This window comes from Podarcis vaucheri (assembly GCF_965113315.1).
Source record: "Podarcis vaucheri genome assembly, chromosome: 6".
Lineage (NCBI taxonomy): Eukaryota > Metazoa > Chordata > Lepidosauria > Squamata > Lacertidae > Podarcis > Podarcis vaucheri.
In genome coordinates this window covers 72,627,432-72,644,757 of record NC_138764.1, presented here as the reverse complement: position 1 = coordinate 72,644,757, position 17,326 = coordinate 72,627,432, and the positions used below count along the sequence as shown (strand labels likewise).

The following is a 17,326-nucleotide window of genomic DNA, read 5'->3' as shown; positions in this document are numbered from 1 at the left end:
TGTATCTATAATAATATGTGGTAATGGCTCATAGACGACTTTTTAAAGGGATTTGACCGATACATGGAGCATAGGCCTGGTGGGTCTAAGGAACCTCCATGTTCAATTATGAAATGCCACTGAACAGTTGCTGGGGAGCAAAGGTGTGGGAGGTATATTTTGTTTATGTCCTGCTTGTGAGCTTTGTGAAGCTATCAGTTTGGTTGCTGTAGGAAGCATCATATTGGTATTGTATAATAGATAGGGCTTCTTTCATGTTCTTCAGCTGGGAAAAATCTAGCAGTGTGCTGTGGCTGCTCCCCATTTCTTACATCACTTCCTGGTTTTCCCTACCTAAGTACACTCAGATAAGATTGTACAAAAATAAGCAAATAGTCAGACTGGTACTAAATCTGTTCTATGTATTTGACCGATACATGGAGCATAGGCTTTCCATTTTTATTTTTATTTTGGCCTGGTGAGTTTTTTTTAAAAAATGTAACTTGAAAGCTTGCCTGTTTCTATGCCAGCAAAAAGTTTGTCCAATTAAAAAAAGGTTGCTTTACCAGTTTTATAGTATTGGCTGGTACCACATAATTATTTGTATTTAATTGTTCCATTTATAGCTTAGCTTTTATCCAACAATGCTCTTGATATTTCTTCAATTTTATGTGTTTGCTGTAGGTTTTTTAACAATTGGAAGATTAATTACACAAAATGTTTTTGAGTTGTCACTTGGCTCCTCTCACCTCCTTGTGATCTTCCACAGGGGTTAATTATGGAAATAGTTTTGTTTTTTAGATGCACAATTAATGTATCAACCTAACTTGAACCTTTAATACTTTGATGATAAAGAAACCAGCTCAACTCCTTAAAAACAGCTCTAATTTTGAAATTGGAGAAGACTGTATCCTCAAGATAGGCAGCAACATTTGGCTAGGAGAGGACTGTTGGAAAACTTACTATATTCCATGCTAAATGCACCAAAATTCTTCTACCTCCCTTTGGCCACTAAGATCCTTTGGCTGTCAAGAAAGTAGCACAGGAAATCATAGAATGATAGAATGTCAAGATGGAAGGACCCACGAGGGTCATCTGGTCTAACCCTGCAATGCAGCCTGGCATTCAGAGATTTCCACATGGCCGCAGTTGAACCCGCACTTGTCACAAAACACGATTTGTGCCTGGGGAATTTTGAACACTGATGAGAAAACCTCTTCAGATTTAAGCTCTGCCCAGAATGTGTTTGCATAAGGCAGAACAGTATCTGTTGGCACATATCCATTTTGAAAATGTAGAGTCCTTGTTTAGGGACTGTTTTACTTGTATTCTCAAACATTATTGAAAATGGAGCAGAAGAAAGCTCAAACTAATAGCATATTATTAATAATACAAACATTCATTAAATGTCAGACTTCTTTTGTTTCGTATTTAAATCCTACTAATGAGTGCTGTGAACTATTACGGTCTTTCATCAAAAGGCACATCAGCATATATTTGATTGTGATTGCTATTTTAGTAATGTGACATAGATCTGGTTCTTGTATCATGGTAAGCCAGATAATGATTTACTGTGACAATGTGAACCTGCTAGCTCCTAGAAAGATGCATTTTGATCCTCCTCAAAGGCAGCCTTTTTGCAGCCTTCTGAGGCCCAGAAAGGTGCTGGACATATTGAGACAAGTATTTCCTCAGAGGTGATGAGCTGTTCTTGTACATAGAACCTTTCACTTAATGGCTTAGCTGTTGGCTTCTGGGGAGATTGCAGCCACTTTGTTGCTCCCTGTCTCAGCGCAGCATGGCACCTAAGCCTAGGTTTGGCTTTGCATGTCATCCAAACTTGAGATTATGGTTAAGATCTCTCCTGCTTACTCATAACCAGTAGCCAAGGTTTTTCCTATGGTTACAGGTCATAGTTCGCAAGGAGATACCTTAACTATGATTATGGGTTCATGTGGCACTGCTGTGCAGAGCTAAAATGCACAGAGAGGAGCAAAGTGCCTGCGATATTGTCCTCAGGAGCTTATCATGTTCATACATTCATGCCAAGCCATGGTTCGACTTCACAGTACATGTGAATGAGACTATAGACTTTGACTCAGTTCTCATGTCATATTAAACTAAAGTTAAGCACACACTTTGATTTAACATGACTGTGCATGATGTTCAGTGTGCTGAAAAGTTCTTATTCCATTCCTTGTTGGTCTTGCTGTATCATGAGTGAAACAAGCCAGATTTGGGCTTATCCTGTTGTCTGAACCTGGGCTCATAGTTTGCTTCCCACCAAGCAAGCTGCAAACATCAACCAGTATTTGTTCATGCCTTACTGTTTTGTTTTGTTTTGAGGAAACAATGGGATAAATCCATATTAAGTTAGTTGTACTTGGCTTCCACTGATTTAAGTGTAACTTAAATTAGGGCCTACTGAAATCAAAGTTACTACGCAATTTTAATTTCATTTAACTTGGTCTGGATCCAACCCTCTAAGTGGAAAGGATCAAAAACAGCTTGGAAGAGTTGTTCATAAAATGCCACCAACCTGTATTTGTTGTGCTGCTAATTATTTAGTTTTATAAATTGCAATATCCCTGAGAACTGATGAAGTATGGCGTAATAAAAACCAACGGTTCTGAAACTTTATGGAGCACTGTTAGTGTGTTAGCTCCCAGGTTATCGATATAGTTAAAAATAAATAAATGTTGTGCCTTACAGGAATTTGAAATATTTTGTGAAACACATTATCTTATTTGGAGCTGAAAGTGCTCTTATGCATTGACCTTGGACATATTATGCTTAATAGGTTTGGAAGAAGATTCTGTATTTTAATTACAAATATTGTGATGATTTTTAAAATCAAGTTATGGCAATCCAGTAAAGTGTAAGAAGTACCCTTTTTTGTTGCAGTTGGTGTGATCAGGTGTCCAATCTGTCGCCAGGAATGCAGGCAAATAGATTTGGTAGATAACTACTTTGTCAAAGACACATCTGAAGCACCCAGCAGCTCTGATGAGAAATCAGAACAGGTATGACACTTCTACTCTTTTCTCCTTGCAATGTGATTTGAGTTTTGTCTTGTGTAAGATAAAATATTTTGGTAATTTTTGGATTGACGTGTCAAAGCTTCAGCATTTGAAAATATTCCCCTCCCCCGGCTTTTAGGTGTGCACCAGCTGTGAAGATAATTCTAGTGCTGTTGGTTTCTGTGTGGAATGTGGAGAATGGCTGTGCAAAACCTGCATAGAAGCTCATCAACGAGTTAAATTTACTAAGGATCATATGATTAGAAAGAAAGAAGATGTCTCTTCAGGTGATATTTCTGTTTCTAACTTAATACATGACTGTCAAGAATAGCTCTGACTCTATAGATAGCTTAGGATACTGAAAATCCATGTCATTTTTGTGTTTTGGAACAGAGAGAGGCTGTTGAATTGTGACTTCATTGGAAAGCAAATAACACAAAATACTTAATTTCATACATGGCTAAGTCCTTTTCAATTGGGCAGCTCAGTTGCTGTTGTTATGTTGCCCATGGTACAATTCTGACACCCTTGCTGCTAAGTTCAATACCTGGCTACCTACTGCTGTCCATTTTCTGATGCTAGGGCCATGGTTTCCCATTGGAAAACTAAACAATTCTTGGATATTTCTGAAGTACAATAACGGTCCAGTCATTAATAAAAAACATTTAAACATTGGCAGTAAACTTTCACAAAAAGTCTGTCCACACATGTCTGTTTCCTTAATGTAATTTGGCAGTATCAGTAAAATATATGAAGACAAGTAATTTCTGGCAGTTTATTAGTCAGAAGACAGATTGTTGTAGGTGGGTTAGTGGATACACCCTATTAGTTTTGTCCCTGCTATTGCAATCCTAGACCTACTCACAACGTGCAATGCTTGTGTTTAACCATTTATAAGTGATGAAGACTTACCTGGGTCGTTTATGCTTGCTTGCATCTTATTCCTCCTCCATTACCGAAGCTAAGCTGAAGTATATGTAACTGAACGGAATCCATACTCTTCCAATTTACACTTGCCTCCTTCTCCTCTCTTCTCCCTCTTCTAACATTTCCTCCAGCAGAGACAGTGTGTCAAATATTTGATTACATGTTCCACAGGGCAGAGGCCTACTTTTTATGCCGCTTTATAGTGGCATATAAATTAATAAATATAAGAGTGTTTTAAGATGAAAGTAAGAAAAGTAACATTATTATGTTTATTTGGATCTGGAAATGGGTGGTTTTGACTAAGGAAGTTTCAATGAACTGTAGGAGGTGGAAGGCAGTTTGTTGAAGGCTGAGAAAAGAGTTGGTTGGAGTAGCTGGAGACACAAAGTAGTTGGAGCAAGTGAGATTATCTCAGAGGTTAGAGATAAATAATTGTAGGAAAATAGGGCAGTAGTTCGTGAGGCAGGATAGTTTTAATTAGCGGGATAACGGAGATGGGGTTCCACCATCTTAATACCTTTCTCCGGTTGAGATCTAGGCCACAAACATTCACCAAAAGCAACACCCCCTTTAATGTCTTGCAAGGCAACTGCCAAAGGTGGATGTTAATGCTGCTGGATTCTTCCCTTAATGCAGGACCTAAATGAAACTGGGAAGGGATTTTGTGCTGAAGGCAGAAGTTCAACAAAAGTAATACAGTGTTTGGTTCTTTTTTGGAGGGGAGGGGTATTTGCTGAGAAAGGAATGAATAGCCAAAATAGATGGGAAGTGGAACATAGCACTTTCCCAATCCAAAGAAACTGAAAGACAGAAATGGTGAGCCCTGATACTGTTCCTAGTCAGCAGTCTGTGCCTCTGCATGGGGATCTCTTCCATGGCATTGACTCTCCTTGAGCTCTGGACGCTCCTCTGCCAGTTTCAATCTGTAGACTGACTTAATCTTTACATTAAAATACAAAAAGTCTCTTTTTTAACACAGAGGCTGTTGGAGCATCTGGTCAGCGTCCTGTTTTCTGTCCTGTGCACAAACAAGAACAGCTAAAACTTTTCTGTGAAACTTGTGACAGACTGACATGCAGAGACTGCCAGTTACTGGAACACAAAGAACATAGGTATGGCTCTTCCTCTATTCCTATGCTGTTTCTTCACACAGCAGATGCATTTAAAGTAGTGTACAGTCCTCAAGTATTACTGCTATATAATGTGTGAACTTTGTGTCTGTAGCAGATAGATTTGGGCTGGTGGTGCTTTGGGCTCTTAATTCCAGTACTGATTCTAAGTGGCAATAGAGCAGTCGTCAGATTAAAGAAATCTTAATCACACGAATTTTAGTTGATAATTTAAATTACACATTTGTACATGAATAAAGCAATATTTTTGTGGGGAAACATATCTTGATTTTACATGATGTGTGCAGCAAGTGCCATCTTAGAAGAGGCATTTCCTCCAGTGTGAGGTAGAGAAGGGAAAGTGTGTTCAAAAGGAGGGCATCAGCACCTGCCATTTTTGTAAGTACATCTGTTAAAAATAATTGACATTTTCGATGTATTGCCCAGTTAATCAGCAACTGCTTTTTAATTGATCAATTTTAGAAATAGATTATTTTATACAAAAATTTCTCTCCCACTTTTTCCTTATAAAAGGAAATGCTCAGAGCAACTGACAAAAGCCTGATTCACATGTCATATTAAATCATAGTTAAACAAAATGGTATTTTAGTCTGAATAAGTAGTGTGCTGGTGCATGTGGTCCAAGGTCCCCACTTGTGCTGCTGCCTTGCTGGGGACAAAACAAGTTTCTTCTTGTAGCTCAAGCTTTGTTTCTCTCCAAACCAACTATGAGCAAAGGTTTGTTTTTGGCTTACTTCTCATATTTGGTTTGGAGAGGAACAATGAAAAGCCAGGCTATGGCTTGTTTCCTCTCTCTCTGGTGTGGCAGCATCACAGTGGGGAGGAGTGAATTGGGAACTAGAATTTTTTGAGTAGCGTGGACCACATTAAACTATGCTGCTCCTTCACTTGAACCATAGTTCATTTAACTGTGATTTAATGTGATGTGTAAACAAGGCCAGAGTATGAAAAGGAACAAAAAATTAACGGTTCGTGAACTGATGTATGCAATTAGAGGCTAATATTTTAATAGAATTGGCACTGATGATGCTGACACTTTAACAAGGATTAGGCTATTATTGCATGAGTTCATTCCGTAGATTGATGCAACACTGAATGTTAATTCTTTCAAAATCACTGAGTTTATGAAAGAAATCTGACGCAGCAAATGGCTACCTCTGGTCAAATATAAATGTAGGCATCATTTAAGCAGAAATACCTGTCTTAGCTTCCATGATTAGTACTTTGAAGAATGCATCTGCAACATTTCCGCTTCTATAGCATTAATGCAGCTTAATGAAAACACTTATCGTTTTCCAGCTGAATACATTGATTTGGTTTGTAAGATCGCCCTGCTGAACTTTAAACTGGTGACTTCTTAGAGGTATAGGAAGCTGTGCATGGGGGGGGGGGAATCAGTGTAGTAGTGCCTGCCTCTGTATGCTAGGATATTTGTGTTCAGTCTGTTATCTTTGCACCTTCTAGGGCATACTTCTAAGGTTATTTAAATATTTTAGTTCTTCAGGGAAATTCTCATGTTGTTTCTGGAGCATGAAATTCTTGAGGTTTAGATTGGTCACAGATTTTTAGAATAACATGCTATTTCAGAAACTTTGACAATATTAATTTGACATTAATTATTAGCAGTATATGGATAGTCGATTGTGCTTTTTTTTGCTAACCAGTTGGCTGGTTCTGGTTTACTAAAATAAAGATGGCAAGCTCACAGTATTATTCTTGCCTTATAGATGGACCACTACAATTGCTTAGATTCATATGTAATACAGATTGCAATCTGGGCAAGTACAGTACAAATTTCTGAAACATGAACCCTGGTAATAAAATGAGACAGCAGATATTCACAGACTTATGTTCATGAATAATATTTTCTGGCATCTGCAGCAGAGAAGGATAGCAAAATTTGACGTGCAAACTTCTGCAAAAGTTTGACCATTTCATTGTGATTCCATATATTTGATTATTATTTAATACTCTTATGCTGCTTTTCCAGGGTTGAGCTCAGAGCTTTTTATTCTAATAAAGTATTGGAATAACCTATACATAAGTGGTTCATAATATTTAAAAAAACAGTATAATATCAGTGAAGCAAAAACAAACCATTCAATGAATGGACAATTCAGCATGAACACATAACTCAACCTTCCTGATAAAATATTTGTGCAGAATGCAAATGATTTTTCACAAAATCACCACATATATTCTTAGATTTCTAGAAACACTGGATTTTGTTTTGAGAATTGAAGCAGACTAATAGCTGTTGCTTGGGACGCGGGTGGCGCTGTGGGTAAAACCTCAGCGCCTAGGGCTTGCCGATCGCATGGTCGGCGGTTCGAATCCCTGCGGCAGGGGTGAGCTCCCGTCTTTCGGTCCCAGCTCCTGCCCACCTAGCAGTTCGAAAGCACCCCTAAGTGCAAGTAGATAAATAGGTACCGCTTTATAGCGGGAAGGTAAACGGCGTTTCCGTGTGCTGCGCTGGTGCTGGCTCGCCAGAGCAGCTTCGTCACGCTGGCCACGTGACCCGGAAGTGTCTCCGGACAGCGCTGGCCCCCAGCTTCTTAAGTGAGATGGGCGCACAACCCTAGAGTCGGACACGACTGGCCCGTACGGGCAGGGGTACCTTTACCTTTAAGAGGTGTTGCTAATGGCAATTGAAATCATTCTGTTTGCAGGGGGTTGTACTATATGACCCTTCCAACTCTACAATTCTATGATTCTTTGTACAACGGAAATCCCCATTTGCAAACCTGTCTTTTAAGCATTCCTCACCAATGGTATTAATGCAGCTGCCACTTTTCACGTTAGCAAGCTTATATTTCAATTCAGTGTTTCCTCTTACTGCAGTGCTCCTGTTAGATAATTGCATGTTGTCTTTTGCTTCGGAAAGGTACCAGTTTTTGGAAGAAGCGTTTCAGAATCAAAAGGGTGCTATTGAGAATCTATTAGCCAAACTCCTTGAAAAGAAGAATTATGTTAACTTTGCAGCTACTCAGGTGCAAAATAGGTAGGTGATTATTATTATTTCTATAATAAAGCTTATACGGTATTGTTTTTCCTTCAGATGGGCTAGTTTATACGATTACTAAAATTCTAGCCTCTGAAGATGGAAGTAGAACAGCTATTCAGCCTGATCCAGCAAACAGAATCCACATGTACAAATAGATTTCTGCAAATGTTATCTGTTGTACCAGATTCGCAAGTGCTTGTTCAATGAAGAACAGTGTGCCCATGCACTTTGCAGCTTTGGCAGGGAGAGCCTTCCTCACTAACAAGCTAGAACATCCAGGCAACCTCCCTGGCTTTTTGCGGCTAAAGATGGAGAGTATGTGCATACCAGGTGTGCAGTTACTGCAGCACTGCAGTGTGTTTCATTACTCTGGGATCTCAATTGATGAAGAGTAGGTTAGAAATAAGAGTTAATAATGCCCCAGGGAGCACAACACATCAATATGACACCAGTGGCACGATAGGCCGGTGCTTATAGGAGGCCAAATAACTACCTGCTTCAGACAGAGAGGTGAACATTAAATTGAAATAACAGGTTGCCCCTTTTATTAATTAGGTTTTTTTTTTTTAAAAAAAAAAAAAACACACCTAAGTTTCTCTGTGCTAAGTTAGTCCCCCGAAAGCGCACGGGAGCTAAAACTTCCACAGTCTCTTTTTAAGCGCTTTCCGCTTCTTAAGTCTTTGCTTTGATCTTGCCAGCAATGCCGGGAGACGGACTTCCCTTTTTTCGTCTCCCGGTTTCAGTCAAATTCAACAAATTGTTTGCCAATTTTTAGCCCCTTACTCATGGGTATGTTGCTTGCAGCTTGATGTTGGTTTTTAGGAAGAAAGGTCAGCGCTCATCTGCAACAGCCGCGCGGCTTCACATCCGCGGAAAGAGCGATGAACTCACAGCACCGCTCCCCCTCTCTCACTCCGGATCTCCTTACGGGGTCCCTTCTGTGATTTTGGGGTAGCTTCTGGTGCCCGCCGAGTCCCACGGCCACGGGCTCACTCTACCCGTGGTTTCTCTTAATGGGTCACCGCTATGCCGCAGCGTGTGACCCTTTTCCGCGGAGCCCCTCTTCAGAGAACGAAGAGGACCGCCATTACAGTTTCGCGCCGCCTCCGGAAGTCTCTGTTGTCCCATATTGTAAAACAAAATTACTTTTAAGATTTTCCTCTTAAGAATGAATGGAAAATATGGTTGGACTGTTGTACTGAAGTTGAACATACTTCATATAAATCTGTATCTATTTATATAATATGTTGAATTTTTGCTTGAGGGGAAAAAAGGTTAAAGATGTTGCAATGCTACTGCCTTACAGCACATTTCTCTCTTTCAGGATAAAAGAAGTAAATGAAACTAACAAACGAGTAGAACAGGAAATCAAAGTGGCTATTTTTACCCTCATTAATGAAATCAATAAAAAAGGAAAAGCTCTCCTACAACAGCTTGAGGTACAACTAAATGCATAATAAATAAATAAAAATATTTAGCATGAATCCTGCTATGATCTTTGCACGTATATGGCTTCTTCTGTCTTGAATAACCCTGTGGTTGGTTTTGTCCATTATGAAATTCTTGGCGCATTTCACACACAATACTACCAAGCATGAGTACATTCAAACTTTGAATATCTCTGGTTAGTTTAAATTACGCAGCAAGCAAGCCAAGTGTCAAACTGTGGCTTATGATCCTGGCTTGTTAACAGACTGTAGTTTAACCTAACCAGATTTCCCCCCAGTTTGCACACAATGGGGAAATCTAGTTAATTGCGTTCATGGCTATGCTGGAGGAAAGTGGGGAGCATGTGTGCCTGAGGCTTGCTGATGCTTGTTCATGTAGTCCTAAACTACGGCTTAGCTAAGTGCAGAAAGGGCCATTTAGTTCCTTTCTCAATATGCCTGCCTAAAACCAACATGGATTGTAAATATTCATGACAGTTCAGTAAGGCACAGATTGCAGAGCCACTCGGTTACATGACTTTAAGTGTTCTGCTTTCCGTGTGATGTCTTATAAAAATCTTCTTACCCTTTGTTGAATGCATCATTTTAAAATTTGAAATCTCTCATTGATACTTGTCCTACCCTTCAGATTTGTGTGATCACATCCATACCATACATTTAAAGCACTCTTAAGCCACTTAAACAATCATGGCTTCCTTCAAAGAATTCTTGGAACTTTAGTTAAGAGTGCTTGTAGCTCTGTGAGGGGTCTCCTAATGGCTCACAGCATCCTTGGGAAAGTACAGTTTGCAGAATTCTTTTAGTGGCACTAATTGAATCTGTAGTTAACAGTTAAAATTCTTCTGACTTGGATGCAGATTATTATTTTTTCAGTGGATGACAAATTAGTAGTCATCTACACTGCAGCTTTGTGTCTCATTACAATATTGGGTTGTTCATTGCCAAGTCCCCTGTCATAGGTTGAAAGGGTGTTGGTGATGTGGGTTGCTCAGAACATTTTGAATCGGACAATTTTCTGGATGAGATTTTACGTGTTTGGCTTTTATATTTCATAAAGAAAATGTTTTTAAAATGCTGATCTTATATGTGGTACCAATATCTCAAAATGGTTTCCATAGCCAGATGTAGTTCAGTGGAAATATTGAATAGGAAAATAATTCACAAAATGCACAATGTGGTATAATTTTTATGGTCAAATTATTGTTATGGGAATACTTGTAATTTTTAAAAAATGCAATAGCCTAATAGAATACCCTTCTCCTTGTTAAATTTTAAGGAGAAAGACTAAGACACTGAAAGGCACTATTAACAGTGCAGTCCTATACATGTCTTTTCAGAAGTAGCTTCCATTGAGTTCAGTGGGGCTTACTCCCAGGTAAGTGGGCATAGGATTGCAGTCTAATTTTAGTACACCCAAAGGTACTGTGCTCCTAAAAAAAAGTTAATTGCAATTTAGAAATGGCACAGTTTGAATGGTATTCTATCCAGTCATTATGCTACTAATTAATTCTTATGAACAAATGAAATTTTAGAACTAGATGATTCTTTACAGGAAAATAAAAATAGTATATTTTTTTTTTTTGTAAAAATGTGACCTATAACTGTGATGTTGCTTTTGTAGAGTTCTTTGAAACTTCACAGGACTTTCAGTGTTTCAAAATTATGATAAATCATATTCATATTCCATGTCTTCCTTTGTGGTGCCCAGAGGTATAGATTGCCCCATTTTTTGCTTTAATTTTGATAAAATTACTGCGATGCCTGAAAGCAAGGCTATTAAATCCCTAAGCTCTGTGGTAACAAGCACCAAATGGGATGGGATGGGGGATGTTTATTGCTGGTGCTATATTTATTTGATAGGTTAAGTAGGTGATGACTGCTTGAACCAAACTCGGTCAAAATGTAGATATAAAGCTAGCTTGCATCAAATTAGCACTTTTTGAAGAAATAAATCATAATGCAAAATTATGGAGCAGTTACAAACCTATTGTATGTTTTTCCCTTTTTGGTGAACTGCCTTGAGCATCTTTTAGGTGGATAATGTATAAAATAATAAAATTGTATATATGGAATGTAGCCAACATTGTGTGAGTAGAAGGCAGGCTCACATAGTGGATCTTTTCTTTCTGCCCTCTGTATCATCCCATCTGTATCATCCCACCCCCCACCCCCAAAACAAACAACTGCTCTGGAGGGCTGGGGATCACTACCAAACATCACAGGGCTCTGTTGTCCAGTGCTACAGTGGTAGGAAGAATTGCCCATAATCGGGCAGAACAGGATTTTCCCCTCTTCTCCTCTGAGGCCCCATCAATCCACCAAACCAAAGGGTCCCCCAACCTCTGGAGCAGATTTTGGAAGCATGCAAAGGGCAATGGGGAGCAGAGATAAAGGGAAAGGGTGAGGTAATAATAATAATAATAATAATAATAATAATAATAATAATAATAATAATAATAATAATATAATAATATTTGTGCAACTGGAATCTCAATCTGCTCATGCACAAACATCACTGGATACAACCCAGCATTTATATTTTAAAATAATCTAAAATAAACTACACTTTTCAGCATTATAGGAAGGAAATACTTCTGAAATAGTTGCACGCAGTTTAACTAACACTAATGATTACAATCATGTTTACTGGGAAACTGAGGAAGTCATGTCTAAAATAAATCCATCTGTGAGACTGAAGTGTGCAGTCATAATTAAACTGAATAAAAATTGATGGTATTGCCAATGACTAAATATCATTTATTACAATTATATCCAATTTTCTTCTTTTTGAGTTCTGACAAAGTCTCCCACCCAACCACTTACTTAGCTTCAGCAAGTTTTCAGCAGTGTACATTTTCAGATCATGTCCATGCCAACATGATAATTGTAATTTAAAAAAACAATTAACAGAATCCAATGAATTGTTTTTGTTCTGCCCAGTGATCTGTCAGCACTCAGTGCCAGTTATTCTACAAATAAAAGTCCACTCTCAAAATGTTGGATTTTACCCACTATTTGTTATAGCCACACTTCTGATTTATGTCTGTACTAAGTATCCACACATTGCATAGATAGATGTTTTAATTATTGCATTTGGTATTATTTTTTAAAAATGGATATGTGTGTACTGTTTCTATTCAGACTGTAACAAAGGAGAGACAGATGAAGCTAATACAGCAGCAGAACGATATCAGTGGTCTGTCACAGCAGGTGAAACATGTGATGAACTTTACTAATTGGGCCATTGCAAGTGGCAGCAGCACTGCATTACTCTATAGCAAGCGACTGGTAAGGAAAGCTTTGAATTCCAGTATAGCATAGATTATACTCTTATTCTTGCATTGAAACAAAGAATATTGCATCACCGGAACCCATTTTTTTCTTACTCTCAAAGCTTTCAAGTAAGTACAGCTAATGCAACTTTGCTAATATTTGTACAAGCGTTTCCAGTCCACATTTTATTCCAAACGTGATATTTAAATTACTGTAAAATTTGGAAGTTTGTTCGTTTGGCAAGCCAGCTAGCCCTGACACATGCTGCATTTTGATTAGGTAAATGTAACACTGCGATACATAGCATTGACAATTATGTAGGTCTTTCTAGCAGGTGCTCAATGGTTTTTTACCTGTTCCTGTATCTATACAGGAGTTGATGTCAGGCCAGATAGTTTCTGGTGGTTACCTAGGCTTCATGATGGTCACCTGAGGGGCAATTTGTTGGCTTCTTTGCAAAGTTCATGGAGTTAGATCAGTGTTTCCCAACCTTTTTTGGGCAAAGGCACACTGCGCTCTCAAGGCCCCGGGAGGAGGAAGGCGCGAAAACCTCGCGCATGCGCAGGCCTTCCGCCTGCGACAGCCCAGTAGGCCGGCCGAAGCGAGCGGCGATGGGAGGTGGGAGGGAGGGAGCTCGCCGCCCCGCGTGTGCCTATGTGGGGCACGTTACAGCCCCGTGACGTCGGCGCCACGCAGGCAGCCAGGCAGGCAGACGGCTAGAGCCCCGCGCTGGGCGGCCTCTCCTCGCCGCCGCCGCCCCGCCTCTCGCCGCCCGACTCGCCCGCCTCCCTCCCACGGCACACCAGGCAACGTCTCGCGGCACACTAGTGTGCCGCGGAACACCGGTTGGGAAACACTGAGTTAGATGTTGTTTGAAACAAACAGTTTCACTTGTATAGACAGTCACTGAACCTTTAGTGCCTTGTAGCCATATGTAATTTACTCAGTACCAGTGAAGTGAGTCTGAAAAGGACTCCACCATAACCATTGATGGTGTGTTGGTAAGGCAGCTATAGCAACAACTTGCCTCCCCAAAAGCCTATGGGAGAATGCAATGCTAACAACCAATACCAAGAGGAAGGTCTACCGGGCTCGTGTGTTGAGCACACTCCATTATGGAAGTGAGTCATAAGCAACTTACACCTGTCAGGAGCGACACCTCAATGCCTTATGTAAGCCCTGTGTCAGGAAGATTTTGGGCATCACACTGTAGGACAGAGTCTCAAACAAATATGTGCTCTTCCAAACCCACATTCCCACCATGTCCACACTTCTGTCTCAGCGACGTCTACTGAGGCTTGGTCACGTCCACACAATGGAAGATGGCCAGATCCCCAAAGATGTGCTTTATGGGGAGCTGTTTTTAGGCACCAGGCCTGTTGGCAGACCAACTCTGTGTTACAAAGATGTCTGCAAATGTGACATGAAGGCTGGCAACATTAACCGTGCCATGTGGTAATCCCTTGCAGATGACCGCATTGCCTGAAGACAGTCAGGTCATGTATCCATAGTAGTGACCAGAGGAGAAATGACCGCTGGGAGAAGCGCAGAGAGAATAAATGCCATGGTGCTTCTGTAACAGTGAAACCAGACACCTTTATCTGTTCTACCTGCAGTAAAACATGTTTCTCCCATATTAGTCTCTACAGCCACAAGAGGCACTTTAACTCTCCAGTGGTTTGACTTTACCCACCCGATGACTCACTCTTCCATTGTCTCTTCAGACAGACAGATGCCAACAGTTTTAACAGTTATATACCATCCAATGAACAACTTCATTTGGGTAGTTAAGTTAAACACCATAACAGCAATCACCAAGAATTCTAAAAGAGTAAAACTTTTCCCAAGGAAATTTTTCCATTTCCCCTCTCTAGCTCTAGTTACTTGTAAAAGCAAAACAAAACACCAGGATAAAGTAAAACCAAAAAACAGAAATTTCAGTTGATGAGGTTGTCACTTGATTTGCTTCAAGTCAAAACCAGTTGTTTTAATGATGGACTGCAAATCAGAACTAAAACCCTGATTGCATAAAACTATATCTGAATGTGTTTTATTTGATTAAGTTTTACCTTCCATATTGGACTACATTTGGCAACTGGCTTAAATGTTTAGCACATTTATATAGCATGGAAAATTAATACAGTATTTATAAAAGTTGTGTTTGCATGATAATTCGGGTGCCAGTTGAAGTGGGCCATCAAAATTTTACTTGCATCACTGCTTACCACCTTGGATCAATATCAGCAGCTGCTGTGAACTGATCCTGCTCAATTCTCAATAATTCCTGTGTCTGTTTCAGTGAAAGGCAGGAAGGACATTTTTCCATTAGAATTTTGGTACTGGAATTTGGCATTTAGCTTGCCGGAAGTGCTGCTAGAAGATAAGGGGAACAAATTAGGGGGAATTTACTATCATTTTTGAGTGTTGGTAGGGCTCTCTCAGTTTGTAATTCCAAAGTGATAAAAGTCTAGCACCTTGCTCAGGGTGTATGTCTTTCACATTGAATGACTTGAGCTTTGGATGACGCCTTAATCATTGAAGCAAATTAGAATTTAAAACCAATTCCGGGGTTTTGACTTAGAATAGAACTTTTCCCATGTCAAATATACATCGTTTGCTTTCTACTCACATGGAAAAATTAAAGTCTTGTTCTATATTTTGTGTATGTTTTCTGTGTTATCATTTGAACATTGGTACAACTAAAGTCAGGCATGTATAAAAATACAAGTTATCACTTATAAACTCTGGCTAGTATCAGACTAAGCTATTCCTAAAGTAGATCCATTGAAATCAGTGGGTTTCAGTGAGTAAGTATTTTCATTCCACTGGGTATACTCTGAATGTGGCTTAGTCCTGTGCCACCATCTATTTGCTTAAAATCTACCTTCTTGTATTTTAGAAGTAATGCACTCCAGTAGTAATTCTCTTGCGACCTCATGTTTGTATCCTGCAATTCTTCTAAGCGACTGAAAATAAGAGTTAGCTTATTTATATGAGATAGGTTAGGATAAGAGATGGCAGCTTGCTCACAGCCACACACAGTTGTTGACAATTTGCATTTTGTTTTGTCGACTTCTTTTTGCTGACTCTCCGCACAATGTCATCACTAATCTGAGAGTGTTTGTCTTCTCACAGATCACGTTCCAGCTGCGACATATTTTAAAAGCACGATGTGATCCTGTCCCAGCTGCTAATGGAGCAATACGCTTCCATTGTGATCCCACATTCTGGGCAAAGAATGTAGTCAACTTAGGTGAGAGGGTGTTCCATTTTTCTGAAAGCTGAATTCAATGTGCAAAAATTCTTAATATGATGAGTAGCATGAACTAGATAGAATTTTCTGTAGACTACCACTAAAATTGGTGGTAGTGTCTTGGATCCATTCATACCAGGAAGCTTTTTTTCACTGTATAATTGTATAAAATTATCTGACTTTAAGCAGACATTAAGCCAAACTCCCCTTGTTTGGCAAGTCCTCTCCTCTCCTGTGCACATGATGAACTGTCATCTGTTTGCTTATATGGGGTTGGATCCGAGCCAAAGCTTTTTTAACATATGCAGCCGCTACCCAGATGCTTCTCTCAAACTATGCTTCTGCTTTGCATGCAACTCCCTGTTCTCTCTACAGTCTGGATGCATCGTTATTCACTTGGAAATTGATATGCCTTAATAGGTAGTGCTGCACTGCTGTTAATCATTGAATACGGCGGTGTTAGGTTACTTCAGATGCTTCTCCCGATTTTAGCTTTAATAGTCTTCTAAGAAAGCACTGTGACGAGAGGTGGAGTGATGAGCAGGCACCACAGAAGGGAGGGTCGGGTCATGACAGTGGTGATGACGGAGGAGTGGAGAGTGTCTCCTGAACTACATGCAAGATTGCTCTGTATAGATCAGTAGTGATTCCATGTACTATGTTGGTCATTACCTTCTATTCCTCTCTGGTAATAAAGGACATTGGAAAATGTCAGTCTGCAATCAGTGTGCTTCCTTGAAGGGGAAAGCAATTGAGGGTCAGATCTGGTAGCCCACATTCCGGTGTTGAAAGAAGACTTGTTTGTTCCAAACTTCTTAGTATGTTAGGCTGCAACTCAGTTGCCGTATTTCTGTAAACAAAGAAGTAGAAAACAATAGGAAGACATGGAAAACTCAGTCTAGTATTTGTCCTGTAGACTTAGTAATATGAATAATATTTATACCAGCTAAACAGGGCTGAAAAATTTCCAGAACTTTTAGCAGCACATTTTAGATATTCTAAGAGTAAATTGGGCACCAGATTCCAACTGGTCCCAAAATACTTTTGCATGGTATCGGCAGGACATTTTGGCTTTAAAGACTTATTAACCTTCCTTATAGCGACAGATTAGAATGAGTGAAAACAAGATTCTTTCAGTGACGCAATGACTGAGCAAGGTGCATGCGTTCTTTGGCATGGCAAAGCTCTAGTATCAAGTGAGAGACAGCTTCACAGGAGGGAAATCTATACCTTCATGCATGGCTCTCCATCTTTTGGCATATATAGAAGGAGAAAGGGCAATAGCAGACAAA

The 17,326-nt window shown here is 39.7% G+C and overlaps 1 protein-coding gene across 7 annotated transcripts in view; it reads left to right on the top strand.

The window, feature by feature from the left end:
* The window catches only part of TRIM33 (tripartite motif containing 33), a 56,589-nt gene that overhangs the window by 17,207 nt on the left and 22,056 nt on the right, over nucleotides 1–17,326 (top strand). For all 7 annotated transcript variants that reach the window (XM_082226940.1, XM_082226939.1, XM_082226942.1 and 4 more), the window contains exons 2-8: nucleotides 2,884–3,002; nucleotides 3,139–3,286; nucleotides 4,906–5,038; nucleotides 7,941–8,057; nucleotides 9,385–9,499; nucleotides 12,650–12,796; nucleotides 15,917–16,034. In XM_082226940.1, the coding sequence (XP_082083066.1) occupies nucleotides 2,884–3,002; nucleotides 3,139–3,286; nucleotides 4,906–5,038; nucleotides 7,941–8,057; nucleotides 9,385–9,499; nucleotides 12,650–12,796; nucleotides 15,917–16,034 (897 nt within the window). The remainder of the gene's footprint in view (nucleotides 1–2,883; nucleotides 3,003–3,138; nucleotides 3,287–4,905; nucleotides 5,039–7,940; nucleotides 8,058–9,384; nucleotides 9,500–12,649; nucleotides 12,797–15,916; nucleotides 16,035–17,326) is intronic.